Source organism: Bos indicus x Bos taurus, chromosome 7, assembly GCF_003369695.1.
Source record: "Bos indicus x Bos taurus breed Angus x Brahman F1 hybrid chromosome 7, Bos_hybrid_MaternalHap_v2.0, whole genome shotgun sequence".
Lineage (NCBI taxonomy): Eukaryota > Metazoa > Chordata > Mammalia > Artiodactyla > Bovidae > Bos > Bos indicus x Bos taurus.
Genome location: NC_040082.1, coordinates 97827134 through 97848296, shown reverse-complemented (window position 1 = coordinate 97848296; position 21163 = coordinate 97827134). Strand labels below are relative to the sequence as shown.

General features: G+C 53.3%; 2 protein-coding genes across 4 annotated transcripts in view; one reads left to right on the top strand and one right to left on the bottom strand.

Moving 5' to 3' along the window:
- The window catches only part of MAST1 (microtubule associated serine/threonine kinase 1), a 29003-nt gene extending 17077 nt beyond the window's left edge, over positions 1 to 11926 (bottom strand). Inside the window, exons 1-8 of one of the 3 annotated variants that reach the window (XM_027547901.1) lie at positions 11782 to 11926; positions 7761 to 7792; positions 5674 to 5762; positions 5125 to 5200; positions 2890 to 2968; positions 659 to 819; positions 464 to 539; positions 81 to 290 (exon numbers count right to left, since the gene is read on the bottom strand). In XM_027547901.1, coding sequence (XP_027403702.1) covers positions 81 to 290; positions 464 to 539; positions 659 to 819; positions 2890 to 2968; positions 5125 to 5200; positions 5674 to 5762; positions 7761 to 7792; positions 11782 to 11820 — 762 coding nt within the window. In that variant the 5' untranslated portion in view covers positions 11821 to 11926. The other 2 variants (XM_027547900.1, XM_027547902.1) reach the window with 2 other exon arrangements.
- A 124-nt stretch (positions 11927 to 12050) lies between these two features.
- Positions 12051 to 18290, top strand: RTBDN (retbindin). The gene is made up of 6 exons (XM_027547899.1): positions 12051 to 14867; positions 15434 to 15681; positions 16206 to 16272; positions 16386 to 16496; positions 17020 to 17116; positions 17842 to 18290. The coding sequence occupies exons 2-6, from the start codon at positions 15513 to 15515 to the stop codon at positions 18067 to 18069; spliced, it is 672 nt and encodes a 223-aa protein (XP_027403700.1). The 5' UTR covers positions 12051 to 14867; positions 15434 to 15512; the 3' UTR covers positions 18070 to 18290.
- Positions 18291 to 21163: the final 2873 nt, after the last annotated feature.

Sequence of the window (21163 nt, the reverse complement as noted above, 5' to 3'; positions counted from 1 at the left end):
CGTGAAGGAAAGGATAGGGACATTGGGCCAGTTTTGGGGGTTCAGAGCCCGAGGTGGGGTTGGCCCCTCGGGGTACTCACGTCCTGCAGCAGCTTCTCCAGGTTTTCCTGCAGTTCGTAGAAGTAGACGGTGGTAATGAGGCCGTCGCGGGACTTGGTCAAGCAGTCTCGAGCCAGCTCGATGATCTGGTGGTGGATGAAGCTGAGAACGCCGTCGGCCAGCGGCAGCACGCTGTCCGGTTCGTAGGCGCGGGCGAAGTCGCGCAGCTTCTCTTCCATCTGCGCGGTGGCCTGCGGGAGGGAGGGAGGCAAGGCGGGGATGCCCGCGCGGGGCTCGGCCCGGAGGTTGTTTCTGCTAGGAGCCTGCACGCCTCGACGCCGGCCACCAGGGGGCGCGCGGAGCTAAGGTGAGCGAGGGCTCCGGCCGCCCCGCTTCCCTGCGGCCGCCCCCGGCCCCGCCTCACCTTCGGGAACCTCTCCTTGTAGACATGGTTCATCATCACGATTTCGTTGTCGTAGGAGGAGGGGGATCGCCCGGGACTGCGGAGAGAGAAGCCCATTGCATCCAGCCCCTTCCCTCCCAAACTGCAGACGAGGGTCTCGCAAGGCACCAGCCCCCAGACCCACCAGGTTGTTCATGGAGTGGGAGGCAGACCCACCTGAGGCTCCGCGAGCGAGGCCGCACGGCAGGGGAGCGGCGGCCGCCATCCTCGTCTGTGATGCTCTCGGTGCTGCCGAAGTGTTTGGAGAGGAAATGGAGCTCATCCACGGTGGGCTGGTAGGGCAGCTGGTGCAGACGCTCCTGGGAGGAGCAGGAAGACTGGGGGGAGGGGCAGGGCCGGGGTCAGGTCACCACGGTCCCCCCACAGCTCGGGACCCTGGCCTGGGGCTCCCGCGGCTGGCGGGCCACTGAGCAAGGCCAGAATCTGGACCTGACTTATGATCCTTGGATCCCAAGGCCCAGCTTGGGATTCCTGGCGATAGACAGGGGAGCAGGGACACAGACATGAGTGTGGCCCGAGAGAGCCTGTGAAAACCCAAGTCAAGTCACAGACGCCTCTTCTGTTCAGAACTCTCCAGGGCTCCCACCTTACTCCTGGTGAATGCCTAAGTCCTCTCCATAGCCCACAAGGTCTTTTCAAGATCTAACCCTGTCTGCCACCACCTCCTCCCACTCTCGCCCCCCCCCCCCCCGCCCCCACACCCAACCTGCTCTGCTCCAACAGCACAGGCCTCCTTGATGGTCTTTGAACAAGCCAGGCACAGTCCTGCTTCCAGGCCTTTTCACTGACTGTTCCCTCTGTTTCTCCCACATCTACTATGGATCACTCCTCCAAGTCTTTGCTTTAAAGCCACATTTTAGGCATCCTCCTCTGACCACACCCATCATTCTCTTTCGTTTCCCCAACTCGCTTCTTGCTGACTTCTTGTCTCCTGGCTTATTACTGTACATCTTATGACTTATTTGTTATTACTTTCTGCTCCTCCAGAGCAGGAACTTGGTTCTGCTTAGTCCCTGGTCTGGGCATGGTATGCAGTTGGGGCAATGACAGACCCAGACATCAGTGGAGAAACACAAGGACAGCCACCTGATTCTGCTGGCAGAATAATCTTTTTCCACATGACATCACTCACTTTCCTGCTTAAAACTCCCCACCCCATCATTACCTATTAAAATAATCTCCTCAGTGTACATAATCTATGACATGTGTGCCTGTGTGCTAGGTCACTTCAGTCATGTCTGACTCTTTGGGACCCTATGGACTGTAGCCCACCTGGCTCCTCTGTCCTTGGGATTCTCAGGCAAGAATACTGGAGTGGGTTGCTGTGCCCTCCTCCAGGGGATCTTCCTGTCCCAGAGATGGAGCCTGCATCTCCAACATTGCAGGCAGATTCTTTATTGCCAAGCCACCGGGGAAGCCCAATATTTGACACTCAAAATCATAATTTCAAATATTAATAGTTCAGACTAAAATCTTCATCTAAAACAAAAAAACCTTTCTCTGGCTTCCCACCACATTTAGAATAAAATCCACCTTGCCACCCTGGCCAAGAAGCCACAGCGTGAGTGTTGCTGCCTGCATCACCTCCATTCTGCCACTTCCAACCCAAAGCTCCAGCCACACAGGCTATTTTCAACTTTCCCAATGTGTGAAGTTCTCTGTTGCCGCTAAGAGTTTGCACATGCTGTTCCCTCTTCCTGGAACACTCTTCCCTCCCTTCTTCCATCTGCCAACCCCCTGCTGATCCTTTGTCTTGGCTTCAATGCCACCTCTTCCAGGAAAGCTTCCTTGACCCTCCCTCCAGCTTAGTCAGGTGCCTCCCCTCTGCTGTCATCACCTTGCCTTATGCTACCCTCATCACAGCTCTGACCACTCCGGCACCCCAAGTTGTAAATGCCTTCTTACATATCTGACTCCTCCCATGAGGGCTCTGTGAATCCTTGGGCCCTGGTCCAGCTTGTAGAGCCCCACCTGCCACATGAAAGTCACGTGATAAATGTCTACTGAGCATCATACCAATGTATGGACAAGCGAACCAGAGAGGTCTGAAAGGAGGCAGACGGAGAGACAGACTTTGCGTATTGCGGTGGGTGAGCAAATGGTTCCAGGTGAAGGATGTGGCCTGGCCCTGGCCAGCTGCAAACACTTGGGCAAGTGGCTTAACACGTGAGCCTTAATGTCATTTATCTGTAAACTGAGTCCACAGTGAGTAGGATCCCCAAAAAGATATATTGAAGGTGGAGAACAGGACCTTGGAAGAGACTTGGAACATGAAGAGATGGACAGGTGACACCTTTGGAGAACTAGAGAAACCCAAAGCTCTTACTAAAGCCAGTCCAGTAGGCCCCCTGCGGCTCCCACCCACTGGCCCCGCCTGCCACACTCACCGAGACAGTGGAGCTGGGTGTGTTGGTGCCATAGCCAGATGAAGGGAGTGAAGCCAGAGACCAACGGCGTCCATCCGCCCTGGAAACCAGCCAACTTTCTCAGAGGCTGCCAGGCCCCATCAGTCCCCCCACTCCTCAAGGTGTGAGAGAAGCCTCTGACCATGGCCAGGGTTGGGGGGTGGGAGGATACATTTATGCTCTGAGATCCCTGAAGGCCCTCAGGGTTAAGGAGGTGAAGAAGAAATCTACCAGCCAGGCACCCGGGACCCAGAGCAAAGATCAGTCTCCTCTGCTCCTTCCCATGACCCTCATCCTCAAGCCAAACAAGCCCCCAGAGTAAAAAGTCCACTCAAGGAAGTCATCCCAGAGGGACCCCAAAAGATGACCCCTAGAGGATTCCCTCTGAGAAAATTCTCAGAGGAAGATCATTTGAGTCTTTTCAGAGAAGAAACTTCCCTTCCTCATAAGCACGTACACACTGACACGAGATCCCATAGACACAATCACTCTTCTGGCCATATCCAATCCTGTTACTAGTATGGTTGAGTTCACACACTGAAAGTCAGACACATTCACACCACGTGACTCTTCAGCATAGATACTCACAGGCATTCATTAGCTTGTGTATGTGTGTGTGTGTGCTCTAAGTCGCTTCAGTCGTGTCCAACTGTTTGCAGCCCCATGGGCTGTAGCCCGCCAGGCTCCTCTGTCCATGGGGTTCTCTGAGCAAGAACACTGGAGTGGGTTGCCATTCTCTTCTCCAGGGGATATTCCTGACCCAGGGATTGAATCTGGGTCTCCTGCATCGCAGGCAGATTTTTTACCATCTGAACCACCAGGGCAGCCCCTCACTGTCCCATTTGTGGACCCAAATATCACGTTTCCAGGCTAACACACAATCACACATGCAAAATAAGACCTACACTTACAAAGACACAAACAGAGAGACCTGGTACTCACACTCTGACATATACAGACACACTCCCCCACACACTCTAGTCTGTCACATTAACATGACACACACTGAAGACACCCTCTCGCACTCAGTCACACATTCAAATTCTCACAGGGCTACACACCCATTCACACTCCCACACAAATTACACATTCACATGCAGTCACGCATGGAGGTACATGTTTCCTCAGCTATTCACACACACATTTACAACCCTACCAGCACACAGTCACACACGTTCACTCTCACACCCATGGATCCATGTGCAGGCGTGGGCTGCCTCACGTATTCATGACCTCACACACACACACACATCCACATCAGCACACAGATTGCACTTTCACAGGGACACACATTCCCATGCACTGGACTCCTCTCCTCAGGCAGTGTCCTGGCTCAGCTCACCCTCCATGTAGGTGACCACATCCGGTCCAATATTTTCTGACTCCCCATTGCCCTCAGCTGAATTCCATGGTCGAGGGGAAACCCCCACCCTCCCAGAGGAGCCATCCTCTGTCCCCACAGTCTCCTGTGACTCCCCCCCACCAAAACTGTCACCAGCCTTTGCAGTGATCTGTGTTGCTTGCCCAAACTCAACTCCAAGGTTACAGAAGGGATGCGGTTCACCCCATACCCCAGTTCTCAGAACACAGTAGCTGTTCAGACGTTTTTAGAATGAATAAATTTCGATGAAAAAGAGATCCGCAAAACACCCTGGTGAATCCTAGACGTTTCCCCCTCAAAATCAAAGATTCTCTCTTCCTCCCCCGATTTTGCCAAAGCTCCTCAGAAAATTCATCTCAGGGACACTCCAGAAACCCACAGAACCTCCGGAGGGAAATCTGAGATTCCTCCTCTTGGGTCTTCTGGGGAAATAGCCCTAGGCGCCCTCCCCCACATCATGGACCTAGTCCTTCGATGGGTAGCAAGCAGTCTGAGCTTGCGCACTTCATCCCTGCTACCCTGTCCTGTTACTATGGGAACGCCTGGCCTGGAGAGCCAGGCTTGGGAGACGAAGACCCCGGGACCAAAGCGCAAGCGCTTTCGCTCCGCGGCAATGGAAGCCCCGCCCCTTCCCCATTCTGAACAGGCGACTGGCCTCGCCTTCTTGTGGTCCCGCCCCTAATGCTGGGCGCCTGTTCCCGCCAGGACTTTGGGGGCACTCTGCCGGTCCCTCAGGCTCTGACTCAGATGCAGTGATGAGGGGAACAGATGGTGGCCCAGACGGTGGCTGGGGAGGGTATGGCCAGGGTTTGGGGGCCCTGGGGAGAGGGACTCACCTTCGGGAAGAGGCAAAGGAGAAATGGGCTGGGGTGTTGGGGGAGAAGTTGCGGGGGCTGTCCAGGGGGCTGCTACCTGTGGCAGAAAGAGGGGGATCTTCAGGCCAGGCGTGGGAGGCAATCCCATCAGACCTCCTGATCCTCAAAGCGGGTTCCAAACAGCAGCTTGTCTCCTTAGTCTAATCTCACCCGTGTATGAATGGGCCATTTACCTTAGCTGTGGCCCCTCCCCAAAACATGTTTTGGCTACCAAGTCAGCCCAGCCCCTCCTCGGGTCGATCCCGCCTTTTTCTGGGGAGCCCCGCCCCTTAAGGATGGCTCCTCCTTTCTGCCCCATCCCCTTTCCAAACAAGCTCCTCCTGGGCCTCCGCACACAAATGCCCGTCCCTTTGCGGAACCGCCGAGCCCACACAAGGAGGGCCCCGCCCCTTGTCCAATCCAGGTCCTCTGTGTCCAAACTCTGGACCACCCCTCCTGTGGCATGGACACACTCCTTTCCTATGGCCCCGCCTCCACTAGTCTGGCCCGCAAACCCATCACCTGTCTTACCCAGGTGTCCTGGCAGGGGGGAGTGGGGTCGCGGCAGCGTGGGCGAAGTGCTGGTCAGGATGAGGCTTTTCCGGTTACTGGTGCGGCAGCTGCGGGGAAGGCGAGGCAGGGAGCCGGACCCGGCCGTAACCCAGTGAGTTTGAGGGTTCGACCCATCACCTTCCCATCTCAGATCCCTCCTACCTGTCTCCCAACCGAGTGGGTGCTCAAATGTGCCCCCAAAGGACTGCTCAGAGGAGGACTGTATATGGGAGAGGATGCATATGTGATGTGTTGGTGCAAGCCTCCTGGTGTGGATGGTTCACATGTGACCATGTATGGGGTGATAGTCATGTCCACGTGATACCAATGGAGATTCTCGTGTCTATGTGTCTTTGGGTCTTTGCATGACATTTGCTGTGTGGATCCAGGCGTGGCACCAGGTGTGTGAGTTCAGCACTGGGACCACTCGAGTGTGACATCATGTGTGACAGCCCTTGAGTTTATCTTGTGTGACGTGACCTGTGGCTTTGTGTGTCTGTCTGACACAGTCTGTCTAGCCACTTGTCCATGACTAGATGTGCCACTGTGGGCTGTAAAGTGTACCTCATGCATGATTTCTGCTGTGTCTATACTTTTGTGTAGCAGTTGGAGTCTGTATGAGACACTGTCCTTGTGTCCGAGTGTGATATTCACCATGTGTGTCCACGTATGGCATCTGTATATGTGTGATACAGCATATAGATGATCTACACCTCTCTATGTGTGTGAGTTTAACACCCTGTGACACTGGGCACATCTGAGCATGCCACCGTGTGTGACACAGATGAAAATGTGTGAAAACCTGTGGTACTGTGTGTGTGTCTCTGACTCTCTGGGTCATTCTGTCATCTGTGTGACACAGCATGTGACATGCTTAGGTGATATTGTATACTGTGACATTGCACAGATGTCATTGCCACATATGTGTCTCTGTGCATCTCAGATGGCACAGTTGTGTGTGTATCACCACACAAGTGACATCTTCCTGGGTGTACGCTGCACTGTGCCTGCAGACTTACTTGTCTGTGTGATTCTGGAAGTGTCCCTGCGTGTCTGTGCGTGCCTCTGACCTATGGCCACTGTATGGCTGGGAACTCGCGGCGACTCCCGGGTGTATCTGGGACACTAGGGCTGTTGTGTGTGTATGTGTGTGTGACATCATGTCCTGCGTGACTCTGTGTGTCACTATTTTTCATATGAGGCTGTGTTCTTTGGGAGGGGCGGCTGGGCTATAATAAAAGCCCCCCCCTTTCATTCTGCACCTCAGAATCCCAGCTTCCAAAGAGGGACCCTTCAGCCCCTCCACTCCCTTCACCCCCCGCCCAGAGCAGTGACTGAGCATATTTGCGCGGCCAGAGCACGCGGCATGGCGGTGAGGGGAGGCCAGGCTGGGGCTATTGTTCTGAGGGTGCTAAGCCCCCCACCCTCCCCTTCTTCCCCTACTTTCGCCCTCCGGCTTCGGGAACCCGCAGCACCAGCAGACAAAGGCGCCGCAATCCCCCACCAGGCGCAGCCCCCTCCCCCCGCGGCGATCCTTTCTAGCGTGCAGTCCCCCCGAGTCTCGGCCCACACTGCCCCCCATTTAGCCCCAACCCCGGCAGGAAGGCTCAGCGCGGGCACCTCTGGCGCAGCTGGACCTGGTGCAGCATCCCGGGCCCCGCCCTGCAGCAGCAGCAGGAGGGCGGCTTTGGGGGAAGGGCCGGGTCAGGGTCTGAGGGATCGGGGGTCTACCTCTTGGTCCGGCGGAACATACTGCCGCCAGGGAAGGAGGGCATCGAAAAATTGGAAAGCGCGATCCAGAGAGAGTCAGACATGACCCGGCGGCGGCGACATGGTGGCAGGTGCGGCAGCGGCAGCGGCGGCGCGGGGAGCGAGCGCGGGGCGGAGGCTGGAGCCGCAGCGGGCAGGGGAGGGCGGGGGAGGGGAAAGGCCTGCGGCTACCGCCCGCCAGGAGGGGGCGCTGCTGGGCACCAGCGCGCCTGGCCCCGCCCGCGCGCGCGCCTGGCGCCCCTACCCGAGCTGGAGAAAGGGCCATCAGCCCCGCTCATCTCTCCCCCAGGGCTCACCTGCTGCTTTTCCGGGGCAGGGGCAAATCTTTCTGGAAGGCAAAGGAGCAAAAGGATAGAGGTCAGCGAGGACCGACAGCCACTGCCCAAAAGCCCTGTGTCAGCCCCTTGGAGGGATAGAAGTCGGGTGGGACAAGTCCTTCATCAGCATCGTCACCAGCGCCTCGGCCTTGGGTTGAGGGATGGGATCCTGGGCAAAAAGTGCCAGGGTGATTCCTCTCCTGACCCCGAGAGACCAGCACAGGAGCCCCATATAGGACTCCTGAGTTGGCGTCTCAATGTGTGTTTTTGCAAATGAAACAGGAGTCGTTATCTGAAAAACATTTCTTGAGCACGTACTGTATGGCAGACCCTGGTGCTAGGCACTGGGGCACAGCAGTACATGAGACAAATAAAAATTTCTGCCCTTTTGGGACCAGTATTTAAAGGACAGAAGCAGACAACATTAATGTAGAAGTGAATGAAATAATTTTAGACAGAAATAAATGTTATGAATAAAATTAAGCAAGGTGGAATTTCCCTGGTGTTCCAGTGGCTAAGACTCCACCCTCCCAAAGCAGGGGGCCAGAGAGAACTAGATCCCATGTTCCACAACTAAGACCCGGTGCAGCCAAATAAAATAATTTTTATTTTATTTTTTTAGTTAAGCAAGGTGACGTAATGGGAAATGGCTAGGAGGGGAACATGAGGGCTAGAGGGCTGCTCTGTAGAGGTGACTTTTAAGTTGGTTGCTGAAAAATAAGTCAGTCATGGGAGGATCTGTGGAGAGAGCATTCCAGGTAGAGGCAGTTGCAAAGCCCTGGAGGCAGGAATAAACTTGGCATGCTCAAGCAGGAAAGGTTGAATGACTGGATGAATGAATGAATAAGCCCTCCACATCTCAGTAGCTCTACTCCACACTCAACCAGATTCACAGAATTGGGGTGGGGGTCATTAGCGGGGCTCAAAACTGAGATCTGAAATGGAAATCGGGGGACTTCCCTGGTGGTCAGGTGGTTAAGGCTCCAGGCTTCCACTGCAGGGGATGCGGGTTTAATCCCTGGTTGGGGAACTAAGATCCTACATGCCATGTGGTGGACCAAAAAAAGGGAGGGGGGAATCGGGTGATGGCTGGGTAGTCTTTTCAGTAATGGCAGTGATAAACATGATAACCATGGGTAGGTTTTAGTTCTGTCCACATTAGAAGACGTTTGCATTCTGTTTGTCAAGCACACAGGAAGCCACCACTGGGACCAGAAATTAGAGATCTGGACACTTTTCTGAGAGCACTGAAGAACAGAAGGGAGAAGCAACATCGTCTTCCAGCCAGTTCTGTGTCCACAGGCTAAGGTGAATAGAAGGGACTGGGTAGGGCTGCAAGTAGAAAGATTCAGATGAGGGTTTCAAAACCTCTTTAGTGGGGACTCCAGCCAGTCATCTGTCTGGTGGCACAGACAGTAAAGAATCTGCCCACAGTGTGGGAGACCTGGTTTTGATCCCTGGGTCGGGAAGATCCCCTGGAGAAGGGCACAGCAACCCACTCCAGTATTCCTGCCTGGAGAATCCCATGGACAGAGGAGCCTGGCAGGCTCCATAGGGTCGCAAAGAGTCAGACGCAACTGAAGCCCACCAACCAGGGAGAATTGAGGAATGTTCTAGGATCTTTCTAGGATCTCTGATATTAGAAAGTCCTGAGTTAGAATCCCAGCTTTACCACTTAAAACCTTGGCAAATGACCTTCCAATAGTTCATGCCTTCTAGAGGATTCTGCAGATGATGCAGGTGCCTAGCACCTTAGTATGCTGCCTAGCACACATAGTAATTGCTCAGTAAATATTAGATCATAGGAACATTGTGGATGTATATGCTGCATGGCAGAAGATGAGCCAGAGGGACCTCGCAGTCCCAAGTACAGAGGACAGATGGATGGTTGGGGTCAAAGGGCACACTGTCCAGATTAGTAGCTCTGCCATCCCGAGCCAGGGGTGACCAAAAATCTGTACCAGATTTTCCTTCTGTCTTTGCAGAATTAGCTTGAATGAGCCGCCCCTTGGACCAGCCTTGCCAGGCGACTGCAATGGCCCAGTCAAAACCAAGATCTGGATTTTCTGGCCATGGAGTCCGGTACTCAAAACTCAGAGACACTGTGGCCTATAAGGCTGAGCCCCAGGGCTCTAGGTGCTCTAAGTGCTACCCAGAAAAGTTTCGACTCTAGCCCCATCTGCTAAGCGTAACTAAACATTTTAGCATCGAGGAAAGGGAAAATGTGGAGAGGCAGAGGATTTGGACCTCTGTGTCAGTGTGAATAGAGGCCACTTCCATCGCCAGTTACAAAACTGCTTTGCCCAGAGGATTCTGCATCTCCTTGGGATTAAAGGAGGGCCCTGCCGACAGGGCATTTGAACTTAGATTGCTATACGATCCGAATTCACACGCAGAAAACTTAGGCTCTCTACAGTTGTGGGACAGGTCCTAAGGGGTTGCACCAATGTGTGAGAGTGTAGTCAGGCTGCAAAGTGGTTAACCGTGCCAGAAGGGAGGAGGTTGGGGCAGGATCTCGGCGGAGTAGCTCGGCCAAGACAAGCTTTGGGAAGGATAGGTGGGTGAATGGGAGGATCCTGGGATAGGGGCGTGGTCTTGCGGGGAGAACGAAATCCCGCGTGGCACTGAGCCAATGGGAGTCGGCGCCGACCCAGGGGGAGGGAAACCCTAGGAAGGCTCCTCCCCTTTCCCCCTTTATTCCAGGACCCGACGGCGCGGACCCTATCTGGCTACTTCAGTACTTCTTCGGTCTTCGCGGCATCTCCCTTCCTTTTATTAGAACCCATTCTCCTAACCCAACCCAGGGATAAGAAGGGAATCAGAGGAAGACCTGAAGAGTCCATCTGGGCTGTGGTTAAAACCCAGGACTGGTTCCAGCATCATCCAGACGCCTGAAAAGTCCTTACCCTCTGAAATGACCCCTTCCAAAAATGGAAGAGGGCCCTGGGTGAGGGTTTGAATTCTCTCCTCATCTCAAGCTCCAGACTAGGGATGCAACCTGAGACTGGGCGCATTCTAGGCTTTACATAAATTCCTCCAGATTACCTAGCTTGGGGCTGTGCGTCAAGGAGACTCAGAAGAACCAGATGCCAGGCAGGCCTTAGGGTGAAGTTTTGATCAATTTTCGCTCTGGAGTTAGTTTGGAGGCAACACCGAACCCCCATATTAACCCTTAAAAGTGCATGCTGCGGACCAAATAGAACCCTTCTCAACTTCAGAATCCTCACCCATCTAGGAGGTGGGAGTTCCCCGCACTCCACAGCAAACCTCAGTATCCCACTCCGTGCAGTGGACCCACATTTCCTGCGCCTGCGCAGCCTGGAGACCAACATCTTCTAAGGCTGCAAGGAGCTAAAAATCGCTCCCGCCCACCCACAAGCTGGGCTGGACTTGAGGATCGCGGAGTGGGGGCGGGGGTAGGGTAGTGTTGTAGTGAAGAGGGGTGGAATGAAGGGTGAGGAGGAAGACTGTCTAGATCCCTGTCCAATTAGGGCAGTAGGAAGAATCTCGGTGGCCAAGCAGGTCCGTGGAGGTCGTAGGGGGTCCCCATGACTCAGAAAGGGACTCCTGGGGTAATGAGGGGCGAGGCTGCAACACAAACATGTTTACCGCTGCTGCGGCACCTGCAGCCCCGGGGGGCGCGAGCCCTGGGGCAATAACTTTGCCCTGCACCCCCTCAACCCGAGCCTGGCCGAGCACCAGGGCAAAGATCTCAATCCCAGCCCCCTATCTCCTCTGAAGGGTCAGGCGCCCCTGGGCTATCCTCGAGGGAGCGCTAGGCTGCATGCCCCTCCGTTAGATCCCTGGGTTCCCGGGCAGAGCCTGAGGGGCGGGGTCCCCAGCGCGGCGGGACGCGCAGCCACCGCGTTCCCCCCGGGTAGCTTCCCGAGGCCGTGGGAGGGGGTGCCTGGGCCCACCCCGGCGTTAAGTTCTCCCGCCTGCTGCCGGGCTCCGCCCCAGGGCGCCGACCCCTTCCCATCCACCCGGGGCCGCCGCATACCTGCAGCCTCCGGCGACGAATCAGGCCGGAATCGTCCATGGCGGCGGCGGCAGCGGCTTCGGCCCCCGGGAGGGAGGTGGGAGGCGGCGGCAGCGGCGGGAGGAGGGAGGCGGGAGGGAGTGAGAAGCCGCGGGGACCGCGGCGGCGGCGGCTGGGGCGGGGGGGGGGGGGGGCGGGGGTATGGTGGGGGGGAGAACCGGAGGGAGGTGGCGGGGGCGGAGCAAAGTGGGGCGGACCCGGCACCGTCACTGCGTCTGGGCGCCCGAGCCCGGCCTTGGCCGAGGCTGCCCGCGATGGGGGAAAGGGGGTAAGCGTGGGGGAGGAGCCTCCAGATGCCCCCAGTGAAGTCAAGCTACCGTGAGACCCCCGTAAGGAAAGACATGCCAGGGGAGAGACGTGCTCGTGGGTAGGCGCCCAAAGCAAGAAACACCCCAAGGGAGACAAGCTCACTAAGATACATTCCCTATGCAGACAACTCCCTCCCTGCAGTGATCCCCTCAGAGAGACATTCCCACGGGGAGGTAGTCCCCGCAAGGAGGTCCTCTCCAATCAGGAACTCCTTTCACCCTGACAATCATTTCTGAAACAGATGGTCTCTGAGAGGTGACACTTCCTTTCAAAAGCCCACCCTCCAAAGAAGAGACATTTCCATAGAGAAGGACCCACGCCAAGTTATTTCACTTGGGGAGCCTGGTGAGGGTACCCTCAATGAATGACCCCATAAAAGCCATAGTCTCTATGAGAAATTGCCCCCATCCACGAGACTTTATATCCCAAGGACAGTCTCTTACAGAGTGTATCTGCACTGAGGAGACCCGTCCTCACAGGAGATCCCCCCTCAGAAAAACACTTACAGACATATATGAACCCCCTTCCCAAGCAGAGACTCCACGGGGAACCCTGCCACCCCCTCCCCCAGCGATCCCCTCCCTCATCGTTAGGATTAAGAAGCCAAGCTAGGCTGGGCTGTATTTATAGGAACGATTAGCTGGTGGATGAGGAGAGGGGGCAGCGGGAGCGATTTTCACCACTCCCCCGCAGTGTTACTACTGCTGAGGCCAAGCCAACAATGCTTCCCAGAGTTGGAGTGGAAGCCCCCACCCCAACGTTGACATTGGGGGGGCATGGCGGGGTGGCGGCTTCCCAAGGGTCTCAGCCCATAACTTTCTCGAAGGCCCTGGAGGGCGCGGTCACTGGGCCGGAGCGACCTCTGACAGTCAAAGTGAGCTATTTCGAAGTCTACTTCTTGGTGTTCCCCAGGCGCTTTTCTACTCATCTCTGCGCCTTTGCCTGAGTTGTCTTGATCTGTTTCTCTCTGTCTCTGTCGGCATGTTTGTGTTGCCATCCCGTCGAGTCTGTTCCTCGCACTTCTCTGTCCTAGGTCGGGACATTTCTCTTGCCCCCGATTCAGCCTGCAGCCTAGGGAACTCTCCGTGGTGCTGATCTGAAGCACTTCTGTCCGTCGTGCTGAAATATGAGCGCAGGGTTGGGGGCGAAGGTCAGGGGAAAGGAAGGGTTATCGGGAGTCACAGCCTAGAAAATGGACAGATATGACCCACGAACACCCTGGACTACCCCAAGATGGAGCGGGTGAGGGCTAGGTCCACCGGATACTGGTTGCTGAAGCCAACAGCGTGTACCCATGCAGCGGCCAGGAGACAGTGCCTCTTGATTCATTTATTCAACAGGTATTGAGCACCTACTGTGTGCAAAGAAGTGGTTTGGATTTTGGGAGTACATCCATAAAAGATACAGACAATAACTCTGCACTAGTCTGAGACGAGAGGGAAAGAGATTGTGGTAGTGGTCATTGGTCTCGAAAACACATGCACACTCTACGAGCACAGGCACACACACACACACACACACACACACTGCAAACTTACACATGAACATAAACATATGAACACATGCTCAACAAACAGACTCGCATACACCTATTAACACATTCTGGAAACACTCCACAAAAACATACATTCTGCAAATACACACACATACAAACACATACGAAGCAAACACAGAAACACATATACACACAAACTGACATTCTGCAAACATACATCCAAACACATACTTAGAAAACACAGACATACACACACTCAGCAATGCAGGCACACACAACACATACAAACACAAGCATATGCAGGCATACACACAACCATAATCCAAACCAAGGGAAGCTCAGCTGCACACAAAATACAGTATGCAAAATACAGACACATTATCCTCCCAGTACAAAACATGGACACACATCCACATACTCATACACTCACTGGAAGGTTGTTTTTCTTTCTTTCTTTTAGTTTTAGTTTATTTTGGAGGGCTGTTTTACTTATTGGACACTGCCAGTAAACTGTCAGCTCTACGAGGATTGAGATTTTCATGTCTTAGTCAAAACATTGCATCCCCAGAAGCTGGTATGCCATAAGTGCTCAATAAATGTTTGTTGAATGAATTGAGGGGATGTTTGCAGGGGACAAAAATTCACAGAAACTTCAGAGGGGGCATGCACACACACATTTTAGAGAAAGACAAACACTGTCTCCACACATGGTACCTCCATATTCACTCATTGTCAACATTCATAGTCAACAATTTTATCCACCAACCTATTCACAGTATTTCTGCAGGATACCTACCCTCATCCTACATCCCTCTCCCCAGCATTTATTATCTGACTCTTACTCAACTGGACACACTAGGCTTGGAACATTTACAGACCTCCTTACCCAGATTTTGAACATACACACACACATATGCACACAAATCCAAGAGATTTGCATAAACATACCCTCACACAACAAACACATATAAACCCTCAGTACATACACACACACACACCCTCATCCAAAACACACACACTCTTCACACATACAGAGTTTAAGTCACAAGCTCTACATAAAGACAAACACAAGGATATATACACACCAGCCCCTGATCCTTTGGTCTTTGGTCACCTGGAGCAGAGGGAGGGGCTAGGGAAAACCACTCCCCTGCATCAAACCACGCCCCTTTCAGCTGTCGGTGTTTCTGGATTTGAGCCTGAGGTGTCTCAGCAGCCGCCTAGACTGCAGTTCAACTAACAGGTGAGAGGTGGCCAGAAGTGGCCAGAGGAAGAAGAGAGGGGGAAAGAATTGCCTTGACTTCACAGACCCCCAGTTTCCCCTGCCCTGGGGACTTTGGATCCTAGGGGCAGGACCCGAGTCCTGCCACAGTCAAGGTTGGCTCCAAAGGTCTAGCCCTGGGTGTCAGTTCCTAAGCCGATTGTAGGCCGAGAGAGAGAAGGTGACCATGAAAGGGGCCAGCAGGGATCAAGCGGGAAGGAGGGAGGAGACTGGGCAGAGGACAGGATGGAATTACTGGACAGAAGAGGGGACTGGAAAATCCGGGAGGTCCCCTTAGAGGATGGAGGAGGTTGCCTGGGGTCCTGTGGGAGATTGTCTCAGGGGAGGGAGATGGGGAACCATGGTCAAACAGGAGTGAGGTCATTTGCACCTGAAGGGATGGACGGGACATGAGCCCCCCATGGGGGGCTCCTGGGTCAGAGGCAGGCCTTGGTGGCCCCGGGGGAATTGAGAGTGTTTGGCTATTGCTTCCTCATCAGCTGCCCATTCTTTTGTCTGCCTGGCATTGTCTCCTGGCTATGCATCAGGACAGTGCCACCCTGAGCTACCAGAAAGGGACAACTGAACCTCACCCTGCATCCCAGCTACCTCTCATCTCAGGAGGACATGGCCTGCAGGGGTCGCACTCGACCCAGGGCCTTGGCCTGGGCCCTGCAGCTGACCCTGGCATGGATGCTGTTGGGGGCTTGTGGAGGGAGCCACCCACTCCCAGCTAGATCACAGAGACACTATAGGCTGGCGACCAATCTGGGCACAGACCAACTGCACCTGGAAGGTAAGCATTCCAGATTATGCCTAAGCTCTAACATCTAGAAACCTCAACTCAACCACAACAATGCCAGAATTTCCTTACCAGAGGGATTTAGGGTGACTGGGTCTAGTGGTGATTAAAGAGCACAAATTGCCTAGATTCAAATCCCAACTGCCTCTTCATAGCTGTGTGACCCTGGGCGAGTCACTCAACCTTTCTGAGCCTCATATGGACCATTAGGAAAGGAGGAGAAATAACAGATCTACCTCATAGGGCTGCTGTAAAGGAGTATATGTAACCATATGAGAACTTACATCGCTGCCAGGAATGTAATAAATGACAAGTTGATTTTGATTTGTGGTTATTACTAATTGAAGCTACATTTACATCCCAAGTGAAGTGTCTTTAATTTTTATGTTTGGGAGGACTTACATAGTTAGGATTTCCCAGTTCAGAGGGACCCCAAGCCTTGGTTCCTCAGCTCTACCTGAGGACACAAGACTGGAACTCACTGGAGTCCCTTTCTCTGTGGCCCTCTTTTCCCTCAGAGATGAACCCACCAGAGGCATCGGACTCTGGGCTCGTCCCAGTGCGCTGTGGGGAGCTGAGCCCCAGGTGAGTACACCTACCTCGGGCGTGTCTCTGGGTTCTTTGCTCCAGTTGCCCCAACTAGGGGCCAAAGCCCTTGAGCATCCTGACCTATCCGTCCTGTCTCTCTCGATGTCCAGGTGCGAATCCTTCCTGGTACACCTCCAGGCTGCCCTTCGCAGTCGTTTCCACCTGGTGCTCTTGGGGGTACGCCAGACGCAGCCGCTGTGCTCTGAGCTCTGCGATGCCTGGTAGGAGAGGCGGTGTCTGAGGGGCGTGGCCTATAGTTTGGGCGGGGCCAAACGAGGTATCTGCCCCTTGATCCTTCGGGCACCTGAAGGGGCGTGGCCTGAGTCCCAAGCCTCTAAATCTAAAGGACGAGGCATTGTGTTTGAGGCTAGGTAGAAAGCGGCAGAGCTTGTGGAAACCCTGGCTTCTATGATTGGCAGTACGGAGGAGTAGCCTTCCGTGGAGCTGGCTTTTTTTTTTTTTTTTTTTTTAAGGGTAGGGTCTCTTGATTGAGAAGAGGAGCTAAAAGGGTGACTGGCCTGGAACAGATAGTCTGAGGCCGGCAAGAATGAGTTCTCAAGTGACAGAGTCCTGGGTAAATGCAGAGAATATGGGGCGGGTTGAAATCTAGGGAATGGTTTTTGTAGGAGCGTGGTTCTAAGAGGCGGGGCCTGGATCTGGTAAAAGACATATGGGGCAAAGCCTTGGAGAGCAGGAATCCTACTAGCCTTTCTCCACCTTCTTCTCTACACACACCATTCCCAGGTTTGCCACTTGCGAAAGTGATGTCATCTGCAGCCCGACTTGGCTCCCACTCCTAGAAAAGAGGGGCTGCGAGCCTGGCTGCACTACTTACAGGCAGGTGAGCATGGGGCAGAGGAACCAGGGAAGAGACTGACACCTACCTTTACTGTGTCCAGGGTTAACACGTCTAGGTCCCAGAGTCTGGACTGGCATGGCACACCGAAACCCCCTACTCCCACCCTTTCCCCTTCCACAGCCCAATCTCCATAGCAGGATATATCTATAGCATTCCTAAGGTCCACTGAGTACAGATTTGCCCTCTCCCTAACCTCTGCTTATCTTGTGGCTCAGATGGTAAAGAATCTGCCTGTCAGTATCGGATACCTGGGTTCGATCCCTGGGTTGGGAAGATCCCCTGAAGAAGGGAATGGCAACCCACTCTAGTATTCTTGCCTGGAGTATTCCATGAGATACAGGAGCCTGGCAGATCACAGTCCGAGGGGTCACAAAGAGTCGGACACGACTAAGCGACTAACGCACACACACACAAACACACAAAGGATGGTCTCTGTTCTAGGCCCATCCACAGTCCAGGGGAAGGCCCAGAAATCGGAGTCTCCTTCCCCAAGGCCTCAGTCTTAATCTGGTTCTCCCCGCGCCGGAGCCCCCTGAGACCCCCGTTACGAGCTCGCCCTCCCCATGGCCTCACCCCCACTATGGTCCTGCCCCCTAGACTCTCGGGAGGACCCAGAAGTGAAAATAGCCTGCCCTAAGATCTCGCCACAGCCCCCTGGGTCTCTAGACTCCACCCACTCAGGTCCTGAGTCCACTCCTTCGCCCCAGACTTTTGCAGACGGAGCGGAGCTTTGCCGCTCGCTTCTGGACGACGCGCTACCAGTGGCGGATCCCGGCTCTGGTCACTGCCTCAACATTTCCGTCTCGATGTTGCCGCGTCCCAGACGTGCACGAAGGTCCCGGGGAACCATTTTCCCGCGCTCCCGCCGCTCTCGCACCGGGATCCTGGACTCCGCGAGCAGCGGGAGTGGCAGTGGAAGTGGCAGCGGCCCCTAGGGGGCGCCCGGCCCTAAATGGAAGATACGCTTCCTCTCCCCCACCCCCGACCCCGCCCCTCAAGACAGCCAGCGTCCCATTCTTGTCCCTCTCTGCCTTCTAGTTTCCGGAGTCCCATCCTTCCTCCCTAGGTCCCCAAAGACTCGCCCCTCCCCAGATTATTTGAGAAATAACCCACGTGTATTAATAGTTCATTTTTCCCCACTACCCCCTAAATAAACTTTGCAGTTAGAGCACGTGATGTGGCTGCTTCTTGGGGGAAATGGGTGGAAAGGATAGTTGCCAGAAAGCGTCTCTTGAATCCGCAGGTCCTAAAGCTAGAGCGACTGATTCGTGCGAGCATGTAAATGAGGGCTGGTCTATACCCTAGAGCATCGCACAACTTGGAATATCTCGGATGCCAGAAATGGGGAGGGGTCCAGAAGAAGGACTGACAAGAAGAGGTGTGCTCACCCACAGGGCGCCACCAGTCCCACCAAGCTTCTTGATTTGTACAGAGCTCCAGACACCCTTTTATGGCATTCACCTCTGATTAAGAAGCCCAAGAGGTGTCTTCTTTCCTTCCTCCATTTCTCCCAAATGCCATTCCTGGGGACTTCTCTGGTGGTCCAGTCGTTAAGACTCTTGAGTTTCCATTGCAGGGCTCCACCCCTGGTCCGGGAACTGCACGCTTCGAGGTTCAGCCAAAATAAATGCAATTCCTGGACCTAAAGCAAAGGACTGGACTCAAGACTCGGGATTTGGGTTGTAAGCATTAGTCTTTAATCCTCCTCGTTATCCACAGGAGAGAGAGTTTCCTCACCTGGAAAATAGGGGCAATATCCCTTTTGTTGCTGTTCAGTCACCAGGATCCTGTTCAGATCCGACACTTTTCAACCCTGTGGACTGTAGGTTGCCAGGCTCCACGGTTCTATCTCCCAGAGTTTGCTCAGATTCATGTCCATGGAGTGAGTGATGCTATGTAACCATCTCATCCTCTGCCGCCCCCTTCTCCTTTTGTCTTGTCTTTCCCACTATCAGCGTCTTCTCCACTGAGTCTTTGCATCAGGTGAACAAAGTATTGGAGCTTCAGTTTCAGTTCTTCCAATGAATATTCAGGGTTGATTTCCTTTAGGATTGATATCCCTTTAGGATATCTCTTTTATTTGTGTTCAATAGCACAGATTGGTGGATGCCTCGTGTGTCCAGGCCCTGTGCTAAGATATATCAGGCCCATTCCTTGCCCTCAAGGAAGATGAAATAGCATAAGAAGCAAAGTGTCCTACTGAGAGAGTAGCAGATTAGCATCTTTCAGATGCCAGAGACAAACTCAGTTCAAAGTGCCTTTAGGGACTTCCCTGGCCATCCAGTGGTTAAGACTCTGCACCTCTGCTGTATTGAAGGCACAGGTTTGATCCGATTGGGGAACTAAGATCCTGAGGCACGGCCAAAAACAAAACAAAAATCAAAGCCTTTAGCCAAGACAGTGATAAGTTTCAGGAATGGCTGTATCTGGGTTCTTAAATGATGTTAGGAATCTGTTGTTTTTTTTTTCTCTTGGCTGTCCTCTGAGACAGGATCTCCTCACATTAGCAAAGACGGACAAGCAACTCCGTGATTTTAGTAAAAAAAAAATGGGCCTATTTCTCTGTAAAACCAACAAAGGTTCCAGGGCTGGCTCTCATTGGTCCAATCTCCTCATAAGCCCATCACTAAAGTCAATAATTGTGTCAGGAGAGATGCTGTGCTCTCACTGGCCTGACCTAGGTTTTGTTTGTACCTAAAGTCCATGGTGAGATGAGTTCCATCTGAACCACATGAACTGATGGATGGGTTGCCTCCCCTCAAAAGAAATTTATGGGCTGGAACCAGGAGAAGGGGAAGGAGTGCTGGTCAGGGAGTATATTGACCACAAAGAATGGTGGCTATGACCTTGACTCTGTAGTATATCCACCTGGGTTCAAACCTCAGTTCTACCATTCACTCATTCTGTAACTTTGGGCTATTGAGCATTATTTATGAGCTTCAGTTTCTTCATCTGTAAAACGGGGATCATAATTGTTCCTCTAATAGGGTTACTGGGAGAACTGAATGAGTTAATACAAGTTGTTATGGTATGCAATACTGTGTAACAAGTAATTCCAAACTTAGTGGTGTAAAACAACCATTATTATCTTTCATGGTTCTGGACTTTCCCTGGGCTCAGCTGGGTGGCTTTCTTTTCAACTTCAGATCGTGGATGGGACTGGAATCACATTCACACATCTGGTGGTTGGTACTGACCCTTGCCTTGAACCTCAGCTGGGGCTGTTAGCCAGAATAACTACACACGGTCCATCCCAGTGGCTTGGGCTTCCTCATAACAAGCCATTGGGTTCTACAGATACGTGTCCCAAGAAAGAGAGTCAGGTGGAATGTGGAAGTTGTCTCACTTTTGATTAGCAAGTTGTAGAAGTCAGTGTTGGAATTCCCTGGCTGTCCAGTGGTTAGGACTCAGCACTTTTACTGCCAGGGCCTGGGTTTGACCCCTGGTCAGGGAACTAAGATCCCAGAAGCCATGCAGTGTGACAAAAAAAAAAAAAGTCACACAGTGTCACCTCTGCTTTCTATTCACTGAGTCACTAAAGACAGCTCTTATTTAAAAGGGAGGTGTTCTACACTCCTAATGGTGGGATGTTAAATAAAATGCTTAGAAAATGCCTGGCATGTCATTAACACTCAATAAATGTAGACATCATCCATAATCACTGTTGTTGCTGATGTTTTATATATAATGCTATTGTGACAAAGAAAAGAAACAGGCATTTAAGGAAGAGGAATGAGGTAAACCTTTGAAGGAATGCCAGCCAGGCCATGGGGAAGAGCATTTCAAGGAGGCCTGAGGGTTTCAGGTTCTGGGAACTCCCAGCTGCTCAGAAAGCCTGGAACAGAGCATGGACATTGGGGTCAGAACATGGAAGGCCCCAAATGCTAGGCAAAGGCACTTGGATGAGTTAATGAGGGGTGTGAGAGCCGCAGAAGGTTTAAGTGGGGGTGTGTGTGTGGGGGGATGATCCATCCGACTGACACTCTTGCAGGCCACCAGCAAGCAAGCCAGGGGGAGGGTGAGATTGGA